The sequence below is a fragment of the Corythoichthys intestinalis genome, chromosome 20 (genome assembly GCF_030265065.1).
Source record: "Corythoichthys intestinalis isolate RoL2023-P3 chromosome 20, ASM3026506v1, whole genome shotgun sequence".
Taxonomy (NCBI): domain Eukaryota; kingdom Metazoa; phylum Chordata; class Actinopteri; order Syngnathiformes; family Syngnathidae; genus Corythoichthys; species Corythoichthys intestinalis.
This window is the reverse complement of record NC_080414.1, coordinates 17,689,876-17,702,414: the sequence shown is the minus strand read 5'-3', so window position 1 is coordinate 17,702,414 and position 12,539 is coordinate 17,689,876. Positions and strand designations below refer to the sequence as shown.

Below are 12,539 nucleotides of genomic sequence, written 5' to 3'. Positions count from 1 at the left end.
GGTGGTACCGGAGCAACTATGCCAAATCCTCATTAGCAATGTGCTTCTGTCTTCCCCACCCAAGGCAAACTTTGCTCCACTTTTCCACCCTCAGTGCACCCATATGGTGCATATGTCATGCTGATGCACTGCCCTCGCGCTGAACTTGATTTTTCGGCATCCAGAAAAAGCTGGAAATCACATTCATTGTGAGGCTATGCTGCTGATTTGACATCAATCTCTGGTTCCATATGAAACACTGTTGGTGTACCTTTGTCCAACCAATAAGGCTAATGACTTTGAGCACCACGGTTTGAAACGCAGCAATGGTCATTGTCAGGCAGATTAGCGCACCAGATGTTACTCTGGGTCTGTCTTGTCTGTCTGGGGGCAGCTGTATAACCTAGTACGGTGGCTACAACCCAGCCACACAGCAGCGAATTCGCTTCTTAGTATCAGTGAAGCTTTTCGCAGTAGCAAAATACAAAGTAAAAACATGTTGTCAGTAGAGAGCTTTTTACCCCGTCTTGCTCGTAGAGTGCCATCTAGTTAACCATGCAACAGATGTCACCCTATCAAATTAAAGCTTAATGCCCGGCCAGCGGGAAAAACACTTCAGCGCTAACCATGACACCACACAGCTTAAACATTAGACTGTGTGTGTGTGTGCGCCTCAGCCGTCATGTGACATTTGCCATCTTCTTACCAATGGTCCCGTTTCATGGTCCCTTTTCATGACGTGTCACCTGGGTGACATCGGTTGTATTTACGCGGAACTTGCCGGATGAGTAGCATGCGCCGTCTCCTCTTGACTGAGCTGTGAGCACCCATGGGTCACGCTACTCTGAGTGAAAAGCGGGGATTTGCATTATTCATTGCAGTCACAGCCGAGGAGCAGCGCGGCGACACAAGTTGTTTCCTGCATTGAGGGAGGACGAGCATGTCCAAGAAGCCAAAGGTAAAAGCAAAAACAACAATGCAGAACGCTGTTAATCGACTTGTGTTTCACACTAGGCTGCTCCTTAAAATTTAAAAATGTATTTTGCAGTCAGCACAGTCTGTTGCAGGCCTGTGTTGTTGAAATATTGCTCAACATAGAGCTGAGCTTCTAGAAGCACTATTATTTGTGGATTGCCATAGATAAGCACTTTGCTGTCGTACTAAGAAAAGACTGCAGTTGAAGGGTGAGTCAATGACTTTGAATGTAAATGTCAATAATCAGCTGCTCAAAGGGAAATTCAATCAAACAACTCTAAAAAAAGTAGCTTTGTGGTTAAAATAGATTGACTGAGTCAACTTGACTAAGCCCTACAACAAAATGATTGTTATGTTAGTCATTAGCAAGTGGAATATCTCATGAACAAATCATTCAAAATAACAGAAATAATACAACACAGTTCTGTGCTTGAAGTTGAAAATTCACCATTAGGTTTCCTCTCTGTTTTGTTATTTTTATGGAACAAGCAACATAAGCTGAAAAGAACTTCACGAACCGTTGTGCAACCTTAATCGTCTCGTAACATCGAGGATTGATGAGTTGACCTGTCTTTAGCTTTAGTAAAGTACAGTACGCTTTTCCCAAATTCATTTTCCCTGACTACTGTGACATTTGTTTTTGAAGGTAAGCTTTGACCACGTTTCATTTTTGCATTTGTGCTAAAATCCTGGCTCTGTGAAAAGTCGGATAAATCTCCTTACAGAGAGAAGCAATCATTTCAAAGTGGACACAAGCAATCGTCTCCTCAGGGGCTATATTGTGTATGGTATGCCTCATCCCTCACAAATGCCTTGATGTACAGTATTCGGCGGATGAGCTATAGTCAGACTGCTTTGATTTTTGATGAGCTGCTTGTAAGGTTTTTCCCACGACTCGATGTGAGACTGTCGTTGTATCTTTTATGTCTTTACGTATAAGTCTTTGTTGTTTTATATTTTAGCAATTTCATTATTGGGAAGAGACGCTCCACTCGACTTCTTGTTCCGCCTATCTTCTTTTTCGTGGTCTCCCTTCGCCTCAATGCCTGTAATTAGAGATGGTCCTGCGACTCGAGTGACGTGGCTTGTCCTGTATCTAGGTAACCTCCGTCAGACGCTGGGTGCCGGCTCTCACGGGTTTCATTAATTGTGAATCAGAGTCCCGTCAGGCTGCGTCAAGATTTTCCATCCTTGCTTTCATTGAGAAAGAAAGAGAAGTGTTTTTGATAAGAAGACTATCAGACTCCGAAAAAACTATTGTTTATCTCTATACAATTATAGCAATAAAACAGATCCTGTCTAAAGTTAGGGGTTGAATTGCTTCCAGGAAAATTTAAAGATTTATCAGTCTAGCACAATAATTCCTCTTGGAGAATTTTTCATTTGTATAATAGCTTTCTTGGCAAGGCAAAGCCTCGGAGTTGACTTTTGGACAACTCAGTGATTGGGGTGTTTTTACAAAACTTGAAATGCCAACCACGGCCTGTTTTTAAACGCACGCCTGACAGGCAAACCAAACAGTGTTGTTAATGTCCGACTTGGTTTTTCTTAAACGTAGACAGCCACAGGTCAGAATAAATCAATTGCGTCTAGTTTCACGTCATTGTCGGTCCGCAGTTGTCTAGTTGGTAACCAAATTCATTCGTGATCCCTGTCTGCATTTTTGGCAATGTGAAACTGCACTGTTTGTTCATCTCCAAATTATATGCGCTGAAACCACCCTCACTGAAAAAGACAGGTACCACAAGTATAGATTTGTTGACCCTAGTAGCCATCGCAACCTTTCTCCTTTATGAATGCCGTGTGGACGGCATATTGATTTCCCTCTTGCTGTTCATAGTGCTTGTAAGTTGCCTTCGTTGGCCTTTGTGCGCCTGTCAGTAGGAATGCACTTGTTTCCCGATCGATACACCAAAAGGTGATGCAGGCCCTCATTTAACATGAACACAGGAATCAGAAAGCTTTTAAGGCTGGTTATTGTGATATATTGGTTAGGAGTGGGAACCTCTTGGTACCTCACGATACGATACGCGATACATAGCTCACGATAACGATGATCTGACGATATGGCGATACAACGATTATCGATACATTTGTAGAATGTCCTAGAATGATTTTCTGACCAACAACTAATAAACAAAAAAAAAAACAAGCTTCTGCAGTGAATTGGAATGAGTTTATCACTAGTAGACATCCAATCCATTTGAAATTGGAGGGTGGCAGCAAATGAACATTCGTTCCAGCGAATGAACATCCCTTCCACTTCAACCGGATTGAACGTCTACGGCCGTCTGAGGCAGCCAATGCCAGCCAATGAGGTAATTTCGGGCCATGTAAGGTCATTTACCTGTTGATGTTTAGTTACTTCCTGTTGATTTTGGGGTATTTGATGGGTCACTTCCTGTTGATTTTGAGTTACAGAACAGGAAGTGACATGGGAACCACCCAAATGAATAGGCAGTGACTCAAACTCAACAGGAAATGACCTATAAATCATAGGCGGAGTTTGACTTTTGGGCCAGGGGGGCGGGGGGGCACAAAATGTTGATGACCCCAAAACGGAGTGTCAGTAATAAAATTAACCTACAAGAATATTTATAATAATAAGTTGAAAATGACCGTTTTTTTTGTTTCTCGCCATTCTTGAGGAGAATTCTAAATCAGGCTGCTTAGGACGGCTATACTTTTCGCCAAGATCGTCATCGATTGAATATGGTACGCCCGCCGGTGTTGTGCCAATGTAGTTATCCCAGTCAAAAATTGCACCCCCTGGGTGGAGCCATATGGAGGTAGATTTGTGTCTTCATTATTAGATCAAAAAATGTGTTTGAATGCAAAAATAAATTTAACAAAAAAAAAAATGCATTTGAAAGCTTTTTTTCTTTGAATTTTTTTTTTTTTTTTTTTTTTTGATTGAAGCAACTTTTTTGATTGAAGTAATGTTGTTTTGCGTTTGGGCCACATTTTGTCTAGGACATTTGTGTCTTTATTATTCAATCAAAAAATAAGTTGCTTGAAACATAAAATATATATTTTCAAACGAAAAATCACTTCAATGAAAAAAATAAAAATTTCAATCATAGAAAAAAAGTTTTTGAACGCGGAAAAAATATTTGTGACTCAAATGTTTGCATTTGAACACTTTAATTTTTAAAATTTTTAATTAAAAAAATTTTCTTTGATTTTGGCAATCCTTTTTGTTTTTGGGCCATGTTATCGAAATCATTCGATCCCCAAAAAAGTTGCTTCAATACCCCCAAAATATTTTCAAACAAAGAAAAAAATCATTTGAAAAATAAAATTGCCCTCCCCTAATTTCTTTTTTTAAATAATATGCAAAGTAAATGACCATCTAAGGTGGTAGTCACATGATATGTTCGAAAAATAATTTTGACCCGTTATAAAAAAATATATATATTTTTTTGGTTCATTTCATTCATTTTTGTTGTTTGCTTTAGTGCTTTACAACTTTTACACATACTGTATATAGGAAAGTCAATTACATACAATGACACTTTTCGGCCACCGGGGGGGCTGGCCCCCCCTTAAACTCCGCTTATGCTGTAAATGCCCTAAAATGAACCGCAAGAGACCTGTAAATGCCCTGAAAACCCGCAGTCTAAGGCTAGGTTCATACTACAGGTCTTAATGCACAAATCGGATTTTTTTGCCATATCTGTTTTTTGGCGTGCCTGTTCAGACTGCCTTTGTCCATTTAGATCATTTTAGTATTACGCATGCGCACTAATTCGCAGTCCGACACGCGCTGAGCAAGACGACCCGCATGCGCAGAAGCATCAAAACAAAAACCACACATGCTGGTTGTCATCCGTCATTCCAGGGATATCATAATTTGCTTTTTAAAAAGAGGACACAAATAACATACATAAATAATCCCAGTTTAGTCTTAAATTCAAAGTATATGGATCGATAGCATGCTCGCACTGTCCGTGCATGTCACACACACATACGGGCAGTTTGCCCCGACTCTCGGCCGTGTGAGCAATGTTGAAATATTGCTTATATGGAGCAGACAGAAAACCGATCATTCTCAGGATTATCCTCAACCCATTTTTATTTTTTTTTATGACTGTTGTCAAGTCCGACCCTTCCTAAAAAGCCGTGTTCAAGCCAAGCTAGGCGCTAATAACGCACAGCTGCACCGCTACCGTTAGCGTCTCTCTCGCTTTTTAATGACGTAATTGCTGCATGAATTCCGATTGGACAGTACAGACCGCCGCGACGGTCTGGAAAAATGTGGCCCAGATCGGATTTGAACCACATACGAAACTGACCCAGATCGGATTTGAAATGGTCCAGTTCTATGCGACTTGTCACGTTCAGACCGTCAAGTTAATGCCTCACTCGAGTCGGAAAAACACGAAAAAATCGGATTCGTGCATTAAGACCTTTAGTATGAACGTAGCCTAAATGGATTGGGAGTCGTGCACCATCAATGCAGCCTTAGAGTTAGCTGAGACACTATTATGGTGGAAGATTTTAGTAGCAACTTGTTGGTTCCTTTTTATTTATTTATTTTTTTTTATATTTATACCTTTTTAAAACGATATCTCGATTCTTGGCAGGAGCATATCGATAACCTTTTGGGATAAAAAGTATCACGATATATCACCATTTTGTCACACCCCTAATATTGGTGTATTTTTTTCAATCGGCAAATATATTTTTAGCTCGTAGCTTGAGACACCAGCACCTATTTCCTGCTCATCCGTCAGTCACTCGGCATGCTGCCTTTCGTCCCCTGAGGCTTGATAGCAATTAGTCTGACCTTCATTTTGATAGATGTGGTGAATGTTTGTCTTTTCGCAACAATGTCAGAATCCGTTCAAAACGTAAACAATGAATTGATAACGGAAGGTAATTGAGTCAAGTGCCTATCCTTGGTTTCAGCGTTCCAAAGTACATCACAGCAACACACTAAAACTGCTGAATAGCCAATTCTGCCCAATGATGAAGGGTCTGAGCTGACGTGCCATTGTTTTGTCTGGCGCTGACTACACTTTGCTTCGGCACGTGCCGAGCGCACGCTCCGCAACATAATCCTCACGGAGGGGTTAACCCTGATCAAACCCAATATAATCCAGGATTTAGCCCAGGCCGCCCACGAAACAACTCTCTGGGGGGAAATAATACAAATCTGGTTTTTAGTTTGTAGTTTGTATGACAGGGTTTTTATGCAGTTTGAAAACTGGTCCCACCTTTTTGCAGGGTCGCACGTTTTAAAACGTTTCAATCTGGAGTAAAAGGATGTCCTTGGTTTGTGACACTTTAGATTAGAACCCCTATCTCATTACCTTGAAACCAACGGAAACTTTCAGTGGTCTTTGGATCTGATAACCAGCAAAGCCTCTCTGAAGCATTTCAGTGACTTCCTGATATCCTCGGTCTCTCCAACATGTGTTTCATGCTATACAGTAAAAAAAAAACAAAAAAAAAACATGGAAGTCGCGTTAACTGCACAGATCACACACACGCGCAGGCATAAAAAAGCGGCTGCAGCTGCTTTCTGGAATTTTCAGGCCAGCCCTGTTGGCCAAAGATCTTCCTTGCTTACCCGCGATGTGTGTGTGGGAGGGACAGAGGTTGGGGAGAAAAGGGGTGGGGGGTTTGTTTTCTGGGGCTGCTGGACGGTTGTAGCGTTCCGAAGGAGTGTACTCCCAGCGTGGGAAAGACGCTCGTCCTCTCTCCGTGCCTCAAAAGTAGGCCAAAGGAGGACCAAAAGAGACTTTTAACTCTGAAACATTTTTGGGGGGGTACAGAAGCATAAAGTCTAAGGAATTCCTGTGCTACGCGGCAACGATGGGAAGCGGCTGAGGAGATTTTTTTTTCTCCCGGCAGAAATGTTTCACTCGGCTAGTGAGGAGTCAGATTTGGTGAGTTTCAGGAAACACTTTTACACACTTTTCTGAGACTTTCCTACTTCCTCTCTTTGCAAGGGGAAGGACTTGGACTTGGGCAGAATAGAGGTTATTGGGGCACATTTTTAGGGGCGTTATCCCATGGTTGGATCAAAAATGTATTGCTTCTTTGTCGCAGAGATTCTGTACAAAGCATTACTCAACTTTTAGTGGGAAAAAATCATGCTTTTTAACTAATCTGACCGTTCCCAAGTTACGCCTGAACTTTGTAACCTCTGCTGTGTCATGCACTCGACTTGTGAAGTCAGCACATGCTGCACCTTCTCAGTGTGTGCACTGAGTTGAGTTCAGGCTGTGGTAACCTAACAACGCAGAACGCAAGCCCAATCCGAACTGGGGAATGTTTTAGTAACAGTACAAAAGTTTTTATTTAACTACGGATGTCCCGATCACATATCTTTGCACCCGAGTCCGAGTCACCTGATTTTGAGAATCTGCCGATACCGAGTCCCGATCCGATACCGAAAATTTTGTTGTTGTTTTTATTTGAACAAAGGTTCCAAACATGTTACATTACTGTACATTTTACAGTACTTCTTTTACCTTACTTTCTTTTACGGGAGTGTTGCGGAGTATCAAACATAAATTTGTGCATCTTTTCGCAATGCCATTGTATTTCTGGATTATTTTGTTACTTTTTAGGCCTTAAAAAGTAAAAAATACATATATAAATTAAGCCTGAATGATATTGGAAAAAAGTAACATCGCTACATAAATTGCCAAGGCTCCACACTTACTTTTTACATTGGTTGCACCTTTGCAAAGTTGCAACTTTTTTCTTCTGGTGCACCAACTCAAAATGTAGGTGCACAGAACTGTGAAGTGGTCGTGCTAGCCACTGTCCCACCGTACCGCCTTCAGAATGTGAATTATTTTTTTAAAAACAAGAATAACGCAGAAAAATGCTTGTCTTTATTAAATGCTTGATTGAGTGAGTTCACTTAAATTCACTCACGCTTATAGGGGCCGTTTACATGGCGACTCTCCGAGAATACGAACAATTTCAAATTTGCATTTGCGTCTCCATTTGAACAATGTCGCAATTCCGCATGAAAACGATGTAGTATTCATGCCGGGCCCTAGGGGGCAGTGCAGATTTACAGGCCGACAGAGAATGATGCACTTTGACCCCACCAAGCTCCCTCAGCCTGGAAAATAATATGCCCGCCCACTCGAAGCAATGTCATTTTTCTTTTGTTCAAAAAGGCACAAAAATTGAAACATTCAACATATTTAATTTAGAAATGTTATTAAAACAGTAAATTAAAGCCGACATTCTGCCATATTTGCTGTTTTTAATGTTTAGTAGCACCGCGGCGCACGCCCAATGTGACGTGTACGGGTGCTGACGTTAACGGCGCGGTCTCGCGCCGCAGGAGCCTTTGATATGCATGCCGAGGAAGCCCCCTTCAACTCCCCGCAATCGGATTCTTCCACTTTGGAGGCAGGATTCAGAATTTTTCGTCTTTGCCTTCAGTCTTCGCCGCCACCATATGCACGCGAGGCGAGTCCGCTACTCAGTCATTGCGCCTTTGTGTCGCAGAGTCGCCATGTAAACTGCCCCATAGGCTCAAATTGCCGAGAAAAGCCTCTTACATAAAATGAGTTGCCACAGGGGCAGTTTACATGGCGACACTGCGACACAAAGACGCAATGACTAAGTTGCGGACTCGCCTCGCATGCATATGGTGTCGGCGAAGACGAAAAATTCTGAATCCTGCCTCCAAAGTGGAAGAATCCGATTGTGGGGGGTTGAGGGGGCTTCCTCGGCATGCATATCAAAGGCTCCTGAGGCGCGAGACCGCGTCGTTCATGTCAGCACTCGTACACGTCACATTGGGCGTGCGCAGCGGTGCTACTAAACATTAAAAACAGCAAATATGGCGGAACGTCGGCTTTAATTTACTGTTTTAATAATATTTTTAAAATAAATATGTTGAACATTTCAATTTTTGTGCCTTTTTGAACAAAAGAAAAATGACATTGCTTTGAGTGGGCGGGCAAATTTTTTTCCGGGCTGAGGGAGCTTGGTGGGATCAAAGTGCATCATTCTCTGTCGCCCAGTAAATCTGCACTGCCCCCTAGGGCCTGGCATGAATACTACATCGTTTTCATGCGGAACCGCGACATTGTTCAAATGGAGACGCAAATGCGACATTTTTCGTATTCTCGGAGAGTCACCATGTAAACGGCCCCACAGACTGGTGTGTAACAAGCTAAATGACTATTGACACATTTGCGCGTCTGATTGTAGAGCTACCAAGTCTTCTCTTGCACGATCATAGCTTCAAACCTGTCAATCATCGTTAACTTTAAGTTTCAAACAAACACCAGCTGAAGACCAAGCAAGTTTGCACTGGTTAGCTAGTGGGAGGGAGGTAAAAGGCTGTATGAGCATGAAGCAGAAAAACAAATATATTTTTGTAATTAAAAACCCCATCCTTTTCACCAGACTCTGATCCTCTGAAAAATCACTTGATCTGATAGGGACATCCCTATGTTAAACCAATCAAGCGCTCCTAAATCATGGCAGACTTTGTAATATCTGCAATTGTATTCTTGTCCAAAGAATCAAAATTGTATTGTCAAGAAATTGGTGATTTATACTTCTAGTAATGATACACTATCTTGTAATTAGATACAGTAATGCTTTGGCCCATGAGTTTAATTACTTTAATAACATTACAGCTCAGGTAAGCCACAACTTGCCATTAATAGCAACTGTACTGGGAGGGTTTGCGGCGATCATTTTTGTGTTCTTAGTTTTGTTACCTACAGTATTTGCCTGCCACTTTCACGATTGACATCCAATCCATCTACAGTGGTATGAAAAAGTATATGAACCTTTTGGAATTTCTCACATTTCTGCATAAAATCACCATCAAATGTGATCTGATCTTTGTTAAAATCTTACAGATGTAAAAACAGTGTCTGCTTTAGCTAAAACTACCCAAACATTTATTGGTTTTAATAGTTTAATGAGGATAGTATGCAAACAATGACAGAAAGGGGGGAAAATAAGTAAGTGAACCATCACATTTTGTGGCCCCCCCTTGGCAGCAATAACTTCAACCAGACGCTTCCTGTAGCTGCAAATCAGTCAGGCACATCGGTCAGGACTAATCTTGGCTGATTCTTCTCTACAAAACTGCTGTAGGTCAGTCAGATTCCTGGGATGTCTGGCATGAATCGCTGTCTTTAGGTCATGCCACAGCATCTCAATGGGGTTCAGGTATTGACTTTAACTTGGCCACTCAACAACGTGTATTATGTTTGTCTGAAACCATTCTGATGTTGATTTACTTCTGTTTTGGATCATTGTCTTGTTGCAGCATCCATCCTCTTTTTAGCTTCAACTGTCTGACAGACGGCCTCAGGTTTTCTTGGAAAACATCCTGATAAACTTTTGAATTCATTCTTCCATTAAGTATTGCAAGCTGTCCAGGCCCTGAGGTAGCAAAACAGCCTCAAATCATGATGCTCTCTCCACCATGCTTTACTGTGAAGATGAGGTGTTGATGCTGGTGAGCTGTTCTATTTTTCCTCCACACATGAAGTTGTGTGTTCCTCCGAAACAATTCAGCTTTGGTTTCATCAAGCCACAAAATATTTTGCCAAAACGTCTGTGGAGTGTAACAGTTTTACATACAGTATAGTTGATGTGTGCACTGAGATATTGGACTGTGCCAGTGATTTCTGTAAGTCTTTACACTCTAGGGTTCTTTTTTTTTTTTTTTTTTTTTTTAACTTCTCTGAGTATTCTGCACTAAACTCTTGGCGTCATCTTTGGTGGACGGACACTCCTTGGGAGAGAAGCAACTGTTCCAAACTCTCTTCATTTGTAGAGTACTTTACTAACTGTCGATTTATGAACATCCAGATTTTAGAGATGGTTTTGTATCCTTTCCCAGCTTAATACAAATCAACAATCCTTGATCGCAGGTCTTAAGACAGCTCTTTTTAGCGAGCCATGATGCACATCAGACAATGCTTCTCATCAAGACAATTTTTACTTTAAACCACTTATCAGTGTTTGGGCACACACCTGACTTAAATAGTTTGGTAAAAAATGATTTCAATTGCTCTTTAAGTCTATTTAGTCAGAGGGTTCACTTACTTATTTTTCCCTCTTCTGTCATTGTTTGCATGATATCCTCATTAAAATTTGAAAACCTATAAATATTTGGGTAGTTTTAGTTAAAGCATACATTGTTTTTACATCTTTGTGATTTTGACAAAAATCAGATCACATTTGATGGTGATTTTATAAAGGAAATGTGAGAAATTCCAAAAGGTTCAAATACTTTGTCATACCACTGTAGATGGATTGGATGTCAGTCGCGAAAATGGCAGGCAAATACTGTATGTAACAAAACCAAGAACACAACGATATTGTCAAAAATCAAGCTAACAAAATGCTAAACCAACACGTGACGTCAAACCACAATCCATACAGTCCACATGAAATAAACCCAACGAGGCCGAACACATTCATCTCAAGTACGCTCCCATTAGTTGGATGTTACGTTTGACTGGAGATGGTTAGCTCGCTTCTCGTTGCACTCTCTCTCAGCCAGCTCTCATCAATCATCTCGCAGTCTTACACCTCGTACGCCAGGAAGCTGCGGAATATTGATGACACAGGCGTAAAATAGAAGCGTAGAACCACCCCCACCAACTACCACTTCCCTATAGGCGGCCTCTCTCACTTAACTGTATCATCTTCATGAGACGTCATCTTATTACAGTGCTCGTTGCCCGCCTAGGGAATGACCTGCTAGATAAAGAAGATCCAAACGGCGAGGGATTGACTGCAGTAGCTAGTCGCAGGTAATATTTATTAGTAGCCAGGGATTAGATCGTAACATCCAACCAGATATCGTCAAAGTAATAATTGCACCTCGTTCCTGTGTTTTGCCAGCCTCAGTAATAAAGTTATAACAGAACTTGTTGCGAAAAGCTTGATTGGGCTAGCTGCTGACAAGTCAAAGAATGTAGTTTTTTTTTTTTTTTTTTCATCAACGCACACCAACGTGACTCTCCTTCGGATAAGCGTTTCAGAGGATGAATGAATGATTGAATGATGTCAACTAGGGCTGCAGCTATCGAATATTTTAGTAATCGAGTAATCGACTGAAAATTCTATCGATTAATCGAGTAATCGGATAAAACAAATATATTTTTAGGTGAAGAGCAATTATAAATATACAAGAGAAAACAAGACATTTCATCTAATCTTGAACCATTTTCAGTCAATCAATGTCTTTATTTTCGATGTATATTGTAGCTAGAATATAAAAAAAAAAAAAGACTAATTCACTGCTTTCACTCAAAAAACTTTTAGATCTTATTTAAAAAAAAAAAAAAAAAAAAAAACTAATATATATATATATATAACCTAAAAATGCCGTTACCCTTGATAACACACATCACTTAAAAGTTTGGATTTTTTCCCACGTGTTTCAATTGAATTTCTCTTTGTGTCAAGCCATTTTTAAGTTCTAGTTAAGTTTTAAGTTAGTCTAAACTGTAAGTCCTGATATGATTTTGAGTTTTTGCAGTGTTCAAAATAAATGTATGATACAGGCTGTACTGGAGCACATTAGGGACCAGTGCTACTTGGTGTTTTATCCAGCAATGACTACT

The 12,539-nt window shown here is 40.7% G+C and overlaps 1 protein-coding gene across 6 annotated transcripts in view; it reads left to right on the top strand.

Moving 5' to 3' along the window:
- Nucleotides 1-12,539, top strand: part of cacnb2a (calcium channel, voltage-dependent, beta 2a) — a 65,987-nt gene that overhangs the window by 15,821 nt on the left and 37,627 nt on the right. The window contains exon 1 of one of the 6 annotated variants that reach the window (XM_057824008.1): nt 868-937. The exons of 4 other annotated variants lie outside the window; for them this stretch is intronic. In XM_057824008.1, the coding sequence (XP_057679991.1) occupies nt 920-937 (18 nt within the window). In that variant the 5' untranslated portion in view covers nt 868-919. Of the gene's footprint in view, nt 1-867; nt 938-6,617; nt 6,849-12,539 lie in introns of those variants that run through there. One more of the 6 variants, XM_057824007.1, reaches the window with a different exon arrangement.